Source organism: Hippichthys cyanospilos, chromosome 5, assembly GCF_059441005.1.
Source record: "Hippichthys cyanospilos isolate Australia breed blue-spotted pipefish chromosome 5, RoL_Hcya_1.0, whole genome shotgun sequence".
NCBI lineage: Eukaryota > Metazoa > Chordata > Actinopteri > Syngnathiformes > Syngnathidae > Hippichthys > Hippichthys cyanospilos.
The window spans coordinates 20,540,567-20,560,043 of record NC_142373.1 but is presented as its reverse complement, the minus strand read 5'-3'; the positions used below and the strand labels follow the sequence as shown (position 1 = coordinate 20,560,043).

Below are 19,477 nucleotides of genomic sequence, written 5' to 3'. Positions count from 1 at the left end.
TAGCAGTCTCACAAGAGTTCTTAGTAGAGGACTGAAGGGCTAGGAGTTTAATGTGGCACAAAGGTGTCTGACTAGACTAACAATTTGATGGTTTTAGGCACAGTAAAATGTTCTCTCTGTGTGACTGGAATTCATACTTAAGGAACCATTGCAGCTAGTTCATCTTGTCCTATCATGTTCACACAGAGATACCGCGCTTGAATTTCTCGTCTTCTTCTTGGCAAATTGAGAGTTGCAGGCATCCTCTGTTGGGAATGTACATTTTCACTTCTTGTTTATTGTTAATGGTGAGTTCATATTTTATGTGAACTTTGTATCCGCCCCCCACGGTCCACAATAAAAATCTCAAGCGCTGACCATAAGTCATAAAAAGGTTGGGGACCTCCTTCATAAAACGCAATTTTCGGCCCATAAGGTGCACTGAATTTTTATAAAATGATACTATAATTAGGAACGCTTGGGAAAAATAGTTTGAGGCGCATTTGAATGACTATCACATTATGAGCTTTGTTGGGAAAATATTTGCCCTCTGTCAAGCAGCCAAAGTAGATGACGGTTAAAAATCACCTTCTGCCTTCATTCTGCTTCACCATTTTCTTTGTGATTTCTCAATGGTCTCGCCTCCCACACCACACTGTCCTCCTTCGTGTCAAATTAAAGTGATGGAAATGAACTTGAGGGGACGCTAATTGCGGTTGTCAATCCAATCTGGGTCAGGGCTGAAAGACAGAGGCTCTCTAGCACTTCATCAGTCTTCATTAATATTGAACGGGTTTGGTGAGTAGCAGGGGGCCAACGTAATCTGCACTCATCTAACAGTGCATCAAAAATTAGGAAGATAGGGAGGGCACCGGTGCTGCCTGGGGGACAAATATGCCAGTCAAGAAGTATGAAGAAAGATGTCAGAGGATGTGAATCGAGTGCAGGAACAATTGCTGCTTCCCGTGCTGAAGGAATCTGAATTTTAAAAGTACTTGAGGATGACGTTCACCTTATGGATTCCTATTGATGGCCAAATTGTGATTTAAATCTATACAATACATTTATAAAAATAAAAGGAGTTGGTTTTATATTGACTAAATAAAAATGTTGAGTACCACTGCAATCCATATTACATGTATAAATAAATATAACACTAAATAAAAATAAATAAATGTAACACTAAACATTGTTTGGTGACAATTTGTATCAAATGAGATCAGACACATCTTGCTCAATCAATCAGGTTTAGAAAGACCTCAAATTATTCTTGTGGTAAATCTTAACATTTCATTTTATAGTGCATTTTCAATGATGTTATACCTCCAACATTTGGGAACAGTTCGATTAAGGTCCTAACTCAGTGCTTCTTTATTATATTTTTGCCAAGGCCCCCCTTAGGAAAGAGAATCCCCCCAGCCACCCATCGCACTGACTATAAATAAGGTTATTATCTATAGAAAATGGATAAATATACCTAAACCAACTTTCAACAACTGTTCATCATTTTTTACAGTGTTTATACGGGTTACAACTTAGTTAAAAACAGGAAAAAATAGCCAAGTGCATCAAAGTGCCTCAAACTTAAAAAAATAAAGACCATTCTTATTTTCTTGCACATATAATTCACATGGCAAAAACTGTTTTTTAATCAACAAAACAATATATTTAAAGGGTTGTATTTGCAATTTGATAACAAAAATGAATATAATATTTAATTGCATCAAAATGATACTCTTTTAAACCCTTGCATTTATCCAAATAGTCTTCTTATATAATCAAGAGGTATTTTCCCCAATCTTCAGATAGTAATTTCCACAAGTCATCTTTTTTCTTAAATTCTAATTGCCCAATAATATAGTTGACTAACTTATCCAATTATTTTGTTGACATTCCCTTAGCACAGCTCCATCTAGGAGCTGCATATTGCAACCTCAGTGACTATTGTAGCTTCTATTCTATGTCCCTCATAATGCGGTGCGCTCTATATATGAAAACCATTTTAAATAAGGCCATTTATTGAAGGTGAGCCTCAAAATCCAATCTGCTTTATAGTGTGGAAAATATTGTTAACAAAAATCCCGGAACTCAACCACATCAGACGTATTTGAGATGAGCAGGTATTATGAGCTTGGACCTCTAGGTCCAGAAATTAGTTGCTGCTGAACTCAGTAATTACATGATGACAAACTAATACCTCGAATAAAAAAAGATAATCACAATCTATCAAACAGAAGACTGAAAGAACATATTTGTCAACAAGTGAGAAATGATTGCCTTCATATATTGCTCACTTTAAACCCTAACCCTCTAATTGGAATATTAAAGCCTTTTTTACGCTGCACTGCACGTTATCATATATGTATGGAATACATAAATTATGTAAGTGCTCGAAACAATGATTCAAGCATTTGTAACCATGTTAGCTTAAAATATAATGTATGTATCGCAATGCAAAGTTTACATGTATCATGACTTCTCCTGCTCATTATACAACAGAGCTTTTTACAGCAACCACATTTTACATCCACACTTGCTAGAATAAAGCACAGGATAGATGCAGGCACAAGGTACTGTACCTGTTTGGTAACTTAGCAACATTTCATTTGATTTTATGTTTTTTTTTTTCGCCTCAAAATAACACCGTGCGCTTTTGTGCATTGGTGCACTGGAGTGCTTCCATCGGCGCCACAGTGATAGTTGGATGAAGGGAAAGGTTAAATTCACATAATTGCCACTGAGGGCCATAAAAAAAGAATTCTCCATTAGTGAGGCCTATTGTCTTTATAACTGATTCATAACAGTGAAGGAAGAAAGACAATTTATGTATTAAGGAGTATTACAATTTATACTATACTTATTTAGCGCGTGGACTACAGCGGTGATCACCAAGATGCTAGCCCTCAAAAATCAGGCCCGCAGGCAAATACTAAATACCTTTTATTGTGATAGAGCATTGTGACTTTCAAGGAATTTTACAAGCATACATATATTTCATATACCGAATTCTCCCCACTGTAAGGCGCACTTATAAGCTTTCCAATTTCTCAAAAGCTGACAGTGCGCCATAAAATCTGTTGCGTCATATACAGTGAATAAACTGGGAGTTTTCATTTTTGGGGGATGAAAAATCAAACAACTTAATCGCCATGTAAATTCTTACACTTAACATTTTTACCTCTGCATTTGGGTTATAAATGTATTTTTTACAATTCCGTTTTTAGAACACTCTGTTTGCAATTTTCATATGCCATATATGAGCAAATTTTGAAGCATTTTATATGGGGACAAAGCACAAAAATTAAAAGGTTTGTATAAAAGAAAGCAAGATTTATAAAACAAATCCAGAAAGTGATTTTAAATCAACAAAACAATATATTTTAAAGTTTAAAAGTTTTAAAGTTTTTTTGGTTGCAATTTGATTAGAAAATAAGTTTAATTATTCATTTAATTATAATTATATTTTTTTATTCTCTTGATTGGTCTTTGCATTGATCTGTGGAGTCCAAATAATCGGGAGGTATTATTTCCCATTCATTTGATAGTACTTTCCACAAACCATCTTTATTCTTAGTTTCTGATTGTATATTACAAAAGTTTGACTGACTTATGCCTTCAAATATAAGAATATAGCATTCCTCAATATTGAGAAATAACATTCTGACAGATATTCTGAGCACATTTGTCATTTCCAAACTAATATCAAACAGGTCACCTTTCATATTACTCAGTACCAAAGAAGCTAGCTCTTAGTTTTAAGAAAGTTGCTGATACTCTAATATAAATATTGGCAATGATACCCCAGATTACTTCAATTTAACACTACAAAAGCAAAAATGAGAATGGAAAATGGAATGGGGTCACATTGATCATGAAAGTAAACGCTAGAGCAGGCACAAATGATAATACAGTATCTGACCAGATTTTTTTTTGACAATGTTTGAAGCTGTCACAATGATAAATATGTTGCAGCTATAAAATATCCCATTATGTCAAAATATCTGTTTGTTCACATCTACATAACAGTTGTGAGAAACTGTGTGCTGGCACTGGGCTCATCATTGCATTAATACACGGAGAAAAATTACGTGTTTACTAATGTTTGCAAGGGGTGACGAATAATCTAATCTAACTGTGGCTCCCTCCTGAGACCGGCAAGGGCAAAGAGAAAGAAATATGAATATTTCATACTCCCAGATCTGCTTTGGAGCACATGCAGGAAGTGACAAGTGGGAAAATAGACACCCAAGTGTGTGTTTACCTCTTTTGGTGTTCTGTTCATCAAACAGTGAAAAATAGTCATGAAAAATTTAAATGTCACGTTAGAAAATGCTAAAGTGTAAAGCTAACCAAATGCAGATTAGCATGCGATCATAATGCTGTACATGTTATCCAATTAATCAGAGGTCCCCAAAAGCCGGTCCATGGCCTAGTACCGGTCTGTAGATCAACTGGTACTGGGCCGCATGGGCCGCACCCAAAATAATGAACTCGTCATGGCCTGTAAGAGTTGGCTAGTGTTTCTGTTGTTTACCTCCGTCTTTAGGCGTTTTTGAGTAATTGATCTAATTTCAGTTAATTCCATGCTGTGTTAGGATGGACTGATTTGATCACATGACACCTCCGGCTCACATTGAAGTGACGTCAAGTGAACAACACACTAGTTTTCGTGTTTACTGCCGCTCGACCGTTTCATTGCTCTCGTAATTTCCACTTGCCCGTGAAAGCGTCACTTGTGAGATGATTTTTGATTATCTTTTGTGCGAAATGCGTTTGTTCGTACGTTTCACGTTGTATAAACATTTAACTTATTTGTTTGTATTGTGTATAATGGTGAAGGATATATTTTTGTATCATTTCAGTTTTACAAAATATGACGTTGAGAGATTGGAGACAATAGGAAACAGTTCAAATTCAGTCTTCATTTCTCTTGAAGACTGTTTGCTATCTGTCAATTTGTGGTCTTACACACACTGAGGAAAGAATAGAACTATGCCTGTTTTATGTATTATCCAAGTATGAAAGCTATTTTATTTTGAAAATCCTTTTATTTTGAAAACCGGTCCGATTTTCTTGGATTTAATTGGGTCACTTGAGCGCCAAAATTGCACCCACAAATAGATTAAATAAGTAATGAACAAATACCTCTCAGAAGGGGGAAAGGCCCTGCAAAGAGGCAGGTGACGAGCCTAAAACTTCATAATGGTGAGTTCATATTTTCTGTGCAAGCGTTGATATGTTCACAACCGCCCCCGCGACAGTCAATCATTGATTGAGGATTGACAATTTGACAACGACTGACACCCCCCTGTCCCCTGGTTCATGATAAAAATCCCGTTGTGCTGATTCGGTCCATGGTTATAAAAAAGTTGGGGACTCCTGCAATAAATAATACGGGTTTCTTTCGATAATATCTGTGGGTAAAATTCACCGTTGTGGATATTTAACTGCATCTATTGAAAGCAGGATGAAAAGCCTCTGTGCCGCAATGTGGCGTTATTAATCAAAGAGGGAGCGTTGATTCATCTATTCTGGAGGTAGTTTGGAAGATGGACTCTGTTTACTGGGAAAAGCTGTTTGGAGTGTAGTGGGAGGCAGCCATCCATCTTTCGTATATCTTTAAAAAAGGATCCCAGGCATCATTTTCAATCACCTTGAAGACACAGCCACTATGCATGCTGCTTCGCATTAGCTACTACGGTATCTCCTCTACCTCAAGGTAAGGTCTCATCCTCTCTGGGGAGCCATGTTATTACTTTTTGTGTAAAAATAATAATAACATTTCCTAAAGATACGCTGAACCCTAGCCTCCTGCTCCCTTGCTGCCTGGCACCCTATCTTCTTAATTAGCATGTTCAATTAACCCATGTTAATTGCCCGCCATGAAAAGGTACAAAAACCTTGTAAGTTGGCACCGGAGGGAGTCGTTTTGTAAATGAATGCTGCTTTGTGTGAAACGTAAGCAGGTGTGAAGTGGGTTGAGTTAACCTCAGTACAGTAGCAACATCTGAGGTGGAAAACAATCTTTGTTCAAGTCTCCCAAGGGAAATGATATAAATCTCAGTACATTGAATGGTAGTTCAATGTGGGAGGTACATTGGAGAATGGCTTGATGCCCGGTACCAATCTGGGGCGTAGTGGTTCATGATCTCTGATTCGAATCACTGAGGCTGGTCACAGCTACAGGATTCTAATAGTCTAGGATTCTATCAGTCGTCCATTAAGCACCTATATTCTCAATGATGTTTACAATTACAGGTTATATTCTGTCAGTATTGTCACTTGAATGAGGGATGACCATTTCTTAACCAATTCATCTTTTGTTTCTGTTCATATAAGATAACCAGATTTTCAAAATTAAAAATCATGACACTGCAGTATAGCTGAAAATAAATATGCACTAAATTCTCATGTGGAGCTACTGCAACAAATGGACTTGATGCCCAATATGATGATTATACCAAATTATAAAGTGCACCTTCAATGAATGGCTTATTTTAAAACTGTTTTCATAGATCGGATACATAACATTATAAGGCGCATTGAATAGAAGCTACGGTAGTTGCTGGGCTGCGTTACGCATCAACTAGATTAAGCTGAAGCTAAACAGTATTTCAACAAAACAATCAGCTAAATCAGTCAAACTTTATAAAGACAATCAGAAATTAAAAAAAAATTGTGAAAAGTACTAACTGAAGAATGGGAAATGAATATATTTCTTTAAGAGACTGTTTTGATCGACGCCATAAAACAGTTTCTGTGTTTATTTTATAAAATCTCGCTGTTAATGTATATATATATGCAGCTGTTCTGATATATCTTACATGAGAAATTTCCACGGTGTGAGATGCCCTGCGGTGTGAGTGCTCATTGTTGAATGCAAGTGAGTACAGTACTCGCTTTCATTTACTTTCCCACGCAGCTATCGATCGCTGAATGCAAGCACTTATTCTTTCTGCCAAACCTTGTTCATAAAACTGAAAATCAATTGGCACAACATACCATGCGGCCCTACATTGGAAATGTGCCACAAGAAATGCTCGGATCACATTTGGTGTGATGACATTTCCCATGATTGTTAGACACACAAAGCAGGAAGTATTTCTAGGAAGGAATTTAATACTTAAATGCATTTTTAAACAGGTTAAATCAATCGTCCTGTTGACCGGACTAAAGGCTCAGTATTCCAGTAAAAGCAGGACATCTGGTCATGCGATATTAAAGTACAATCATAGTTGAACTGAATGTTATTTCTATGGCGCAAAGTATGATAACACAGCTCACCATGGTAGGGGACTAACTCCATTGCAAAGCCCGAGTGCGTCATAAAGTAATACTGGCCTATTAATACAATAAACACGTTCTGCATAATGTACCACCAAGGGAGCACTTCAGTACCCCGGATATACTGGAATCGATTGAAGCGGGGGACAATGCTAGCGGGGCACATAGCCCTGAACATGGTCTGTGATCACATTGTTGAAAGGCTCAGGGTTAAGAGGTTTACATGAGCAGCTGAGTTCATCACAAACACATTACATTTTCCTTCTTGCAAATATCAACACAATGACATCTGCTGCCTCCTCCACACCTCTCACCATCACACTATTATCGCTCCTGCCCTAAAGGACTCAGAGCTGACATCACCCGGCGCCACGGTTGCGTTGAGTGTCCATCAAAACAAAGTGGGACATTGAAACGCCGGATGTTTCGGTATCAAAGCACATCAAGGCAATGCAAGGGTTAAGGTTACCCTGACCCAAATACTGCCACTTGGCTCGATTAAATTATGAGAAATGGGAAATGGTGACACCGTTTCTTAACTCGTGTAATGCGGTTTATAACTGACGTGTTAATCATTTTAAGACTGAATCTTCCTGTCACTTACTTATATTGGAGGAATGTTTTCATCCTAATAGCCCACAATTTGAAATTTGAACCATCAGTGTCCTGCCTCCAATAAAAGTGTCAAACGTACCATTAATTAAAAGCCTATGCAGTATTTTGATCATTTTTGGGACATTTTCCTCCGCATAATTCTCGCGGAATTTCAACCAAGGGACAGTCAGTCTGCCCTCCAGTTCGCACCATTACAGTAATTATCCTAAGAATACGATATATAAATGCACATCTGTATGTCGAAACATGGCTTATGTGGCTAATGGATCAATCTTTTCGAATGTTTTTTTATAAAAAATCCTGACTTTTACGTTACCGTTTATGGAACATAGTTTTGGGCTTTATTTTGGGGAAAAAAGTGTGTGTCTTATATTTGGGGACTTACGGTATAAGTCTTGATTAAAAGCAATCTAACAATCACAGTAAATACCATAAAATTTCAAGGCATTTCAGGACAACAATGTGCATAATCTGACCTGCTCAGGCACACTGATATACAACACAGTTCACAACAATGGACGGCTCTGCGTGCACTTTCTCGTCCTTACTCTGAGAAAAGTGAGATCTCGACTGCGATCGATGCTTGTGATCTCGAGGTTGCCCATAACGACTTCACAACTCTCGTAGTACTTCCTCAGGGTGCGATACTGCTGCTCCAGGTCTGACAGCGTACTCAGCTTGTTCTCTGTACCAGCACATACTGGGGAAACAAAGAGTGACATAAGAGTGTTACTTCATTATATCAGAGACTGCATATTCATGGGGTGATGATGGAGTTTGTGTTTTTATTCAAAAATAAAAAGCACAATTTCAGGTACTAGAAAACTTCTTCGGAGCAACTTTCTTATTTGAAGGCAACATGCAGCGACGAAACGGAAGGCACCACAGCTGGTCGACGGTGCGCTCTTATTCTGCCTCACCTCAATTATGCAATTCATCAACAATCACACTCACACAATCAATATAATTCTCCAGACCTGATCATTTGATCCTTCTAGCTATTACATGCAATACAATGTTCAGCATGCAGGCCTTTTGATTAAAGATCAAAAGTAAAGTGTATTCTTGCCTCTGTCAGCATTTGGGCAACAATTTGTTATGAGAATCCATAAAAAAACAAATTGAATTTCATCTCAGTAGCTCCGAATCTATGCAGAACTTTTCCAATGTGACCTGGATAATACCCATACGATGCACGAGTGATTAGCTTGGTTGCACATAGCATAATGTGCTGCTCAAGAATGATATATGGCAGATCGGGGTGTTTTCAATAACAGTTGAAGGAAGGTGGGGGTGGGGGGCCATAAAGTGAGGATAGGTATAATAAACTGTTATTGCACCCTTGGGGCAGGCTACTGAGATCAGAGAAGAAGGATATCACACTGAGACGTCTGGTTGAATCTACTTTTTTTTTTTATGAACTATTTTTCTCTTCACAAATACTTTCTGTACATCTGCTCGAGTGAAACCTGGACTGCGTTAAAAAGACAAGCAAATAGGAATAGGTTTTCTAATAGGCTGGGATGATCTGATCCCGAGAAAGGGAAGCACGACAAAACAATCTGTCAATGCGAAGCGCATTTTCAAAATGCTTTCAAAACGTCACTACACATGTCTCTGTGTAGCCCTACTGTACATAATAGAGCTCAGCATGTCCCCCTCAGCTGCATGATTTAGTCCATTTGCCTCCATCGCAATGGCATTGAAAGTTTGCATTCAAGAGCAAATGGTCTTTGTGTCCGTGTGACCTGTCCATCAACATGGATTCAATGAAAGCCCCCTGCTCTGGAAATGAAAAAACAAAACAAAAACAAAAAAACAGAACAGTTTATGTATTAATAGTTGTCAGTTGCAATTGATTATCTGTTTGATTGATTCACATGATCACAAATGCGATGCAAACCTGTTTTTTTTTTTTTAATTTCATCATATGTACTGTATGTATACATCGACAAAATAATGGTCATATGAAGAGATGCAGATCTGTATGAATTAATTTGATATAAAAATGAAAAGTTTGCGTTTTGCTTTTGCAATGCATTATTACATACGACCCATGTAAAAGACATTTTGCAAAATCTCGGTACTGTACACCCATTTCTTAGGTGATGTTGACCATCACTTAAAGGGCCTATAAAATGATATTTTATTGTAATATGTACATATAAATTAAATGCAGCACATTGATGTTTTAATTTCTGATCAAATATGAGTTTATGGTGCCGCTATTGCTGCCTTGCCCCCTTAATGACATAGCTCAATGGCAGCAGATCACGCAATATGCATCCATCCATCGTTTTGAGCGCTCATACTTACAAGGTTCGCCGCTGATGGAGACAATTCCAACAGATTTGGACTAACAGGCTTTCACTAACATGCGGCCCTCCTACAAATCAGTCCCTTTGGGAACTCGGTATTCATAAATAGTTCCACCCGCAGGTGAATTATTTACCACTGACACTAAATGTTGCGCTGTGTGCACTCAAGCACATATTTTGGCCAGTTAATTTTTTCTACAGTAAAACTTTGCAACTAACCAATGAAAAGTTGCTGTTTACTTGACCGATTTGGTGCAAAATCTCTCCTCCTCAGCTCTGGCACCAATACCAAAACTAAAAGACAAGGATAAGGTCGACATGCACAGGTGGTGTGGGGAGATGTAGGGGAGTTGCGAATTGCTCCTGTCGTCATAAGCGCACGTCAAGCCGTTTTCATCTTCACGGGTGGGGTTGGCATGAGAGCGCACGTTAAAGGAATGTTTCGAAATGCATCAATGAAGGAAAATAAAGCTCAGGGAATTAAAAAAAAAATGGAACATGGTTGAAAGCTCCAAATAGTTGACTCTTCATGTTAAGGCCCCATTAAATGTACATTAACTTGAGTATTCCCCAAAACATTTGGCAAAACTCAGAGTTCAGATAATTTGTGCATTCAAGAGTGGAAATTTCTCCGTCATCTTCAAAAAACACATTGCAGCTAGGAATGGTGGAATTAGACCTTGGTTCTATTTTGCGAGTGTTCCCTCCTGAACTGAAGCCATGATTGAGTGAAATGCGAGTGGGGCATTTGCATAGCGCTGCGAGAGGTGAAATTGTTGGACCGGTGCATGTGTGCGCTATAAGCTCTAACCCAAATCATTTGATTGGATAGAAACACAACAAGCCCACCAGCAAGACACGGTGCTGTTACTGTAATTGATATAGGAGATATGGTGTAATATCTTTTTGTTGGCTTGTGTAGGGGGATTTTTTTTTTTTTTCCCAGACTTGAGCAATGCCCTCTGTTTGGGACATGGCTGAAGACTTTTTCTTTCTCCTCCATCATCCCCCTATCTATCTATCTATCTATCTATCTATCTATCTATCTATCTATCTATCTATCTATCTATCTATCTATCTATCTATCTATCTATCTATCTGTCCGACCGTCCATCCATCCATTGATCGCCATGCATGTGCGCTTCTGAGGTTTACAGAGCTCTGCTTTAGAAAGACAAATAGCAGCCAATCCCAAAAGCAACGCTCAACTGACTTTGATGAAATGATGTCACTTTGGCAGGTAAACACACTTTATATTTATACCATTGTGGAAGGATAGGAGGAGTGGGAATGTAATTTCTAAGGTCAGAGCAGAACTTAGTGTAATAACCCAGATGAGCTTGTGCGCGTTAAGTGTGAGTTACAAGGCACTAATACCGATGCTAATCATGGCCTACATTACAGTCCATCTGCTGTGCACTTTAAAATTCATCTGAAACAATAACTAGCTGAAAGCCTGTCATAACTATTAGACTCTGGCTTCCGGTCACCAAACGGCAGTGTTGTCATTGCCTCCATATGGTTCGCCATTAATTTACATTTATGCTTGATAGGTCGTATGACCTCCCTGAGGGAAATGTGCCATCGGAGAGAAATCTGCAGAGAATCTCCTTTGCTTGAACAACTTCATAGGAATGCATATGTTTTAGTAAGAAGTCAGGTCATACTCATGAAATTTGTGGTCTGTGTCGAAGAAGATGATGGTAGCACATTTCCCCAAAGGTATAAGCCGGGAAACCAGAAAAAAAAAAAAAAAAAAAAATCTTAACAGACACTATGTCATGGAGGGTACAAATCAACCTCTTCTGGACGTCTACTGAGATACATGCAAATGTGTGAGTGTGTGCATTTGAGTGTGTTTTTGTTTGTTCTTCTGGCACACCTGATACTTGTTGAATTGCCTTGAGCTATTTTGCCTGCAGTAAACATGATCAACGTGATTAGTTTTCAGAGGCCAATGAGTACACATTTGTGGTAAACTTGATGATATCAGTAGCTATGCAGTTGCTACGGTCATGTATTTGTCAGTCATGTATTTGTCACCTGTCAAGTTTATACACAAACTTTGAAATATTGGGTCTTATATTCTTTTTTTTGTCGCCCACAACATATCATTTGTCATGCAGTTGATATGTACTTTACTTTGCTTTATTGTGTCACATAGGATTGATGTCTGCCTGTATTTAGGCTCTAGCTTCTTGGTGACACGTCAAAATTTCAAGTCAAGCTTTCAGGTCAAACTGTCTAGCTTCCAAGATGGGTTTTCCGAGTATTTACCAGTGTAGATTTCCAAGACTGCTGAGGTTATGTTGGATTTTTGTGTATAAATACCATCTACTATTCCACTTCTGTGTCCTATCTGCTTCTGGTTCCAAACGTTGCTCTTCATAGGACATAAATAGCATTACATGTGTGTGATGATTTCTGTTTTAATACATACTTCTGAGAAGTTATACTTCAATGCAAACTCACATAAAGAATATATTTGTACATTATATACCATACCATAGAAACGTGTAAGTGAGAGTGGTATATCGACACCGCTTTGCATTTTAACGTCAGTAAAACGCCTGTTATTGGCCCCGTTATTCATGCTGTTGGGAGTGGCCTTAACCAACGGCGAGCCTCATGAGGACGAGCGCTCAGGATAGATGCATGTTGCGTGGCCTGCGGCAAGGGGGCATGTCAGCTACATTGTAGGTGCAAACGAGCTTACTTCCTGTTTAAAGATCTGTGCCATAAAACTCAAATTTAATTTGAAATTAAATTGCCAATGTGCCAACCGCAATTTATACGCACATACTATACTATGGAAAGTACCTAAATGTCATGTTACGGCCCCTTTAAAGACAATTTAAGTGTGCCTTATATTCCGAAAAATACGGTAATGAAAGTAACTAATGGCAAATTAACTTCTAAAGGTCAGTGCCCCCATCAGTCTTGTTTTTCTGTTTGAGAAAAATGTTTAATTGATTTATTGATGACCGACCGATAAGGGGCAGATGTGAAATACGAGTTTGACTTTAAACTCATTTGCTGTAGTTTTGGCATTCCTTCTGCAACAATTACAAACTTTTTAATCAAACTTATTTTTCATTCCTCACATTGCCCTCATTTCGGGGTTTCCACTACAGTATAAATCACCATCATGCCACCAGTTAGAATATCTACAACAGGTGAAACTCTAAATTGCTGCTATTAAAAAGTCTAATAAGAAAGTGTATGGTGCTCCATAGCTCGCTAATATGTGGACTATCTATCTCCATAAGCACTGCCTGTGGGGGGGAGCTAAAGAGCTTTGAAATAGCATATAAAAAAGCATGTATATGAGTTTTCTTTCATGCAGCCCAAAACTGATTAACATTCATACGCATAGTCAGATTCGCTGCACGGACTATCTCTTGCACACTTGGCCATGGAGCAGTTCTGCTGGGCCAGTTGTGTATTTAATGCACAATGCTGAAAGGCTCCTCAAGGGTACTTGTCAAGGGTCTGTGCGTGTTCCTCATACACGCGTAGCAAACCTTTTTCCAGCCAGTCTGGGGATTGGAGCAACTGACCCGCCCCGGCATCGCCATCTAAACCTGTTTCTCTTGCCTCTGGGCTGAAGTCACAGTTTCCCCTTGTTTTTTTTTTTTTTTGGTTTGTTTTCCGTTGTTTGAGAAGACATTCTATCAATTAAATCAGAAGGCCAGATATCCTTTATGCCTCCAGCTTACACCGGTTTCCAGCCCCCACATGTGGTCCTCCTAGCCATGAATCTTAATCTGGTACCCAAACTGTTTCCATCAATTATGTTGGCTGCTACTGCTAACTTTTACCCCGGCTCCCATTTTTCCCCATTAAACACGTCCTTTTCCCCTTTTTGCTGCAACACAATTGCCTCGGTCGCTTACACAAGAAATTATTTCTCGGCAGGATTCTGCTCCTGCTGCTTATCACACAATGAAGGGAGGCGTGTGCTCGTTTCCTGCTTTTACTGATATGTATTCACTGTACATGCATGCATGTATAATTCTCTGTGCGAGAGAATTTTTTTTGAAGACTTAATTCATTCCGCTATCTCGCAAAAAATAAATAAATGATTGTGTACATAGAGAAATAATCAACTAGTTTAAATTCAAATGCCGAAAAAATGTGTAAAAGTAATGGTGATAATAATTCATCTAACTTAAGTTACATTAGTGAAGTAACACCTTCAATCCAAATACAGTGGGCCCCCGGGTTACGAACTTAATCCGTTCAGCGGCTACGCTCGTATCTCGAATTGCTCGTATAGCGGGCAATCCAAACCCATGTTAATTCGTGAATGCGTGCAACGCGCGCAGAAGCCTTAGGTAAAATCATCACGCTGTATACATATATTATTATTAAGTGACATAATCTACTGTACAGTTGCATTGAATAACAAATACAAAGGAAAAATGACTTTTACCTTTGGAAAGACGTGACTTGTGCTGTGATAAGCAGAGATGAGCAGAGATGAATGCTCGAAGTCAATACGGTAAATCAGATATGCTATTGGTCTTACAGTGTCAAAGTAACTTTTTCAGTCAGGGTTTTCTCTACTTCCTTCCATCCCAACCAGCTGTGCCATCAAGCTAGATAAAGGCGTTCGGCCAATAGCATATCGGCACTTCTGTGATTGACGTGTGACGCCGGCCAATAGCATCTCCGTGAGTGAGACCGGGTGACCTTAATCGACCAATAGCATATTGGCGTCTCCTTGACTGACTGATAATTATTCGCACTTTTTTTTTTAAACGGTTGGAATGTATTGACATCTTATTGATTAAAACACATTTAAACCTGTGACGATTTTTTGTTCTGCAATCGGCACACTTAATTTCATGTCATATGTTTTACCCGACGTGAATTGAGCTGGGTGGAGGCGGAGGGGAGGTTGTGTGTGTGGTATTTACTAGGCACCACACTTATGGCTTGTTCGAGCGTCAGTTCACCGTTGGTTACAACTCACAGAATTGCAAGAATGGCGCTGTCCCAAAGCATGTCGGGAGGTCGCCGACTAACATGATATGCAGTTTTGTCAACCATTATGTGGCACTGTAATACCAGCCGTAACAGGGTTTGGAGATTGACTTCTTGAGTTAATACGGCAACGCATACAGGCTATTGGTCTTACAGTGTTACAGTAACTCTTTCAGTCATGGTGCAAATCACGGAGATACTAAAACATCATCCTCTTATTTCTTCCTTTACCGCTGCTAGTAATTTTAGAAGCTATGTCTAACAGATAAAGTTTGCAAAGTCTTCAAAACATTCCGTTTTTCACTCATTTTGTCTACTTCCTTCCATCCTGTCCCATCAAGCTAGATAAAGGCGTTCGGCCAATAGCATATCGGCATTTCTGTGATTGACGTGTGACGCCGGCCAATAGCATCTCCGTGAGTGAGACCGGGTGACCTTAATCGACCAATAGCATATTGGCGTCTCCTTGACTGACTGATAATTATTCGCACTTTTTTTTAAACGGTTGGAATGTATTGACAATTAATTAAAAAAAAACACACATTTAAACCAATGACAATTCTTTGTCCTGCAATCGGCACATTTAATTTCATGTCAGCTGTTTTTCCCTTTAGCTGTACAAACACTACACTTAAATGGTAATATATTTAGACACCGTGAGTGAGACAGTCAGTGTGAGATTGTAAGACCAATAGCGTTCACGTTACCGCCATAAGTATCTGTCAATGATTGTAAATGACGCATCTGCTGAATATGTTGATGCAGTCAGGCGAGAACATTCCTACATACTCAATGGCTGGTTTGTCGGAATGCTCGCAAGACGAGATGTATGCTCGTAAGCGGAGGACAAAAATCTCCCTGATCCACGCTCGTAAGGCGAATTGTTCGCAAATCAGGATGCTCGTAAGCCGGGGGCAGACTGTACCTTAAATATAAAACCAATATTACATAAAAGAGTTGTATTGATTGTCATGTGTTTCATATATACCGTTTTTCGGCAGCAGCAAAAATTGAACAAAAAAAAAAAAACATTCTGTCATGCATAAGCCACATGAACTGTAAGCCTTATGTTGTAACATCAGATATTTACACAGAATGCAGACATTTTTTTAAATTGTTTATTTCAAACTTTTTTTCATTGCTTGCTCACAGCAACATTGTATCCTCAAGACACTGGACATGCCTCCATATTTAGCACCGAGGTATTTATTGAAAATGAATGGACAGATGGATGAATACTTTCAACAGAACACTGAATACTGCAGTTAAATAGCAGTTAAAACTCAAAATCAATACTTTGATGGTGTCTACTTCTGTCTTTGTTAAACTGATTATTTTAGTGAACATTCGCATACATTGTGCATAAGTCATATATACAATCATACATATATAAAATCCAACATATAACATTTACATTTCACAAACTTTTATGCCAGATCTTATTAAATTTACATGTAAATTTTATGTGTTCAATACTATATTTTTAAACTCTTTTGGGCGAAGCAATTATTTCACATCTTTTTAGTTCTATTTCATTGTTCTATAAATTGACACCTCGAACAGATATACATATTTGCTAAGCGGGTGAAATGAAAAAAAAAAGATTAACTGCAGTTAAACCACACTGGACTATAACCCTCAAGGTTCAAATCATGAGAAAAAAGCTGCGGCTTAAAAAAAATAAATAAATCAGTGAATAGGATTTTTTTTAGGTTTGAGGGTGACTACCTGTGGAAGAGTAATGAGGATATTTGAACACTTGACGAGAAGATAAGAGAGAACGTCCGGGTGTTAAATGGGAGGAGCCGAGGGTATTCGCCATGGTGCAGCGCTTCGCAAAAGCATGAGGAACAAGAATCTGAAACTGTAGTTTTTGTTTATGGTGTTCATAAATCAAAACATAACTGAGTGGAAGATGTCATTTAAAGTTGAATAACATGTGTTATTACGCAAATCAAATATGCCTGTCTGTCATTTTGCAGCCCGACGGATTGTGACATCATTTTCCATACAAGACAACGCTCGTTGCATTCTGAAGCCGTGCATGAAGGTGTCTGCATGATAAGACAATTTATTCCATTAACCCACTGGAACACTCTGACAAGCAGTCAGGTTAAATGTTTTACGTGTAAGACATCAAGATGACAGGAGAACACAGCTGGAGGCGTTTGATTGTCCCACCGTGTCATTCTTATCGCTTTTGTCTAAACACCCCAGAATGAGATTTACAAAACACTTACATTGTCCTTTTGTAGTGAAAGTGGATTTTTTTCTTCCCTCACTGAAACAGTCATTTGAATTACTTAAAAATCTTCAGTGTTGTTAGAATTGAAATACATAGAAGGTCCTTTAAAAGGAAATTCCTTTGGGCTACTTTCTTTATTGGAACAGTGACTGTTTTTGCCTGTGCAAATTAGTCGGATCAATTAAATAGTTGGTTGTAAACTTTCTCACACTTCTCAGAAAAGTTTCAGTTCACATGCAAGGACCGCAATAAGAGTTTTGGCCAAAGTAGTGAATGTCTATATTGCATTACTGACAGACACAAAAAACAAACAAACAAAAAACTTCTTCTTGGGAAACAAATAAGTAACAAACAGTAATTTTTTCACTTGTGATACAAATTTTTTCAGTTGGTCGCCCCGAATAGGATTTAGTCACACGTGTTTTTCAGGACGTACTGTATGACCATATTCGCTGATGTGCGGTTGTCTCAAGTTGCATAACGTACTTTTATAGGTCATTAAAATTGACAGTGAGACAAGATTTTTGCAAAAATATTTGCAAAATATGTGTCTACTATGGATAATCAAATTAACGCATTAAATATTTACTACTGTTGATGCTTGAAAAAAATTCAAATGCAACCTATCACAGGCAAAGCTGAGAAATCCACCATGGGTATCAAAGAGTAAATTCAATGTTGCTGGAAATCCATGTTCTTATTAGGAGGAGACAAATACAAATGCAGGGTGTAATGCAATATCAGACCCGGCAATAAATAACAAATGTCAACAGGGCAGATGTAGTGAGGCAAAGTGGAGTCTGATTCCTTTCCCGGGGTAAAACAATGTGGGCTGCACTAATACTGTATAACACACAGTGCATCAAACTGAGAAATATTTCTAATATTTAGTCTGTGCTGTTGAGTACATTACAATTATATATATATATATATATATATATATATATATATATATATATATATATATATATATATATATGAGAAAAAAGTCACTAAATCACTATCTGATCAATTCTCCAAAAGTATTTCATCTTCATCTCTTTGTTTGTATTATTTAGTGCAGGAAAAGATCGGCTTAAAGCATTCCCAATTAAACCGACTTCTATATTGTATGCTGCTGTGCCGTTTTAATTAGCTGTGAGACATGCAACACCATGTGTGTGTATACAAAAAGATGGAAAGAGGAGCTAAATGTGCAAATAATTAACGCTCACAAATCTGGACTGGTAAGAACAACAGTGACTTGCATCCTCCAGTGGAAAAGAATTAGCAGCACATTTATGTCTTTCAAGCAATTTCAATTGTACAGTAAGTGCACAAATGAATCTTCCAACGAGTACGTTGGCGTCCAGATCCACGACATCTTCTGTATTCTTGCGGGCCGTTCTTTAATTGTTTCAACCACCACACTGCCCGCTAAGAGCTTAGTATTCATTTTTCTGGATTGGATACGGAAAGGCTGTTTGGCAGCCACCCTGATCTCCGAGGCTTACCCAAGATTTGCGTGCAATTATCTTTGATGGTCCAACTTTCCTTCTGGCTTTCAAGACCTAATGATTTGCCATTTGGAGCTTTTTTTTTTTTTTTCTCAAAACAAAACATGAATATCCCTGTCCAAGCACGCAGAGAGAATGAGAATGTCATCCAGTTGAAATGGATTCTCAATAAAGCTAGTGGCATCGTACAACACATTTAAAATCTTGATTGATTTTGAAATTCTTTGGCATCATTCATCATACAAAGCCATAGATTGCAAAGATTGTTTTGCCGCGGTTGCGGACAGGCTCAAACTAAATGATGGCAATACTGCCAGCGGTGTCGGACTTGAAAATAATTTGTAGAGGCCGGACAACCACGTAAAAAGCATTTTCAGCATATTCGAACATTAAAATCACTAACACTGATTTAGTATGTAATGTTATGGAAGGAATGGATTTTGGAAAAGCTTGTGTTGAAAATGCAGTACTTCGAAGAGAATGTGCAATGAAGGTCCTTCCTACTTACAGAACATATCCACAGTAGTCGGTTACATTATATTGCATCAACG

At 38.2% G+C, this 19,477-nt stretch overlaps 1 protein-coding gene across 3 annotated transcripts in view; it reads right to left on the bottom strand.

The window, feature by feature from the left end:
* The window catches only part of erbb4b (erb-b2 receptor tyrosine kinase 4b), a 198,319-nt gene that overhangs the window by 88,508 nt on the left and 90,334 nt on the right, over positions 1–19,477 (bottom strand). For all 3 annotated transcript variants that reach the window (XM_088414941.1, XM_088414940.1, XM_088414942.1), the window contains exon 2: positions 8,427–8,578. In XM_088414941.1, coding sequence (XP_088271067.1) covers positions 8,427–8,578 — 152 coding nt within the window. The remainder of the gene's footprint in view (positions 1–8,426; positions 8,579–19,477) is intronic.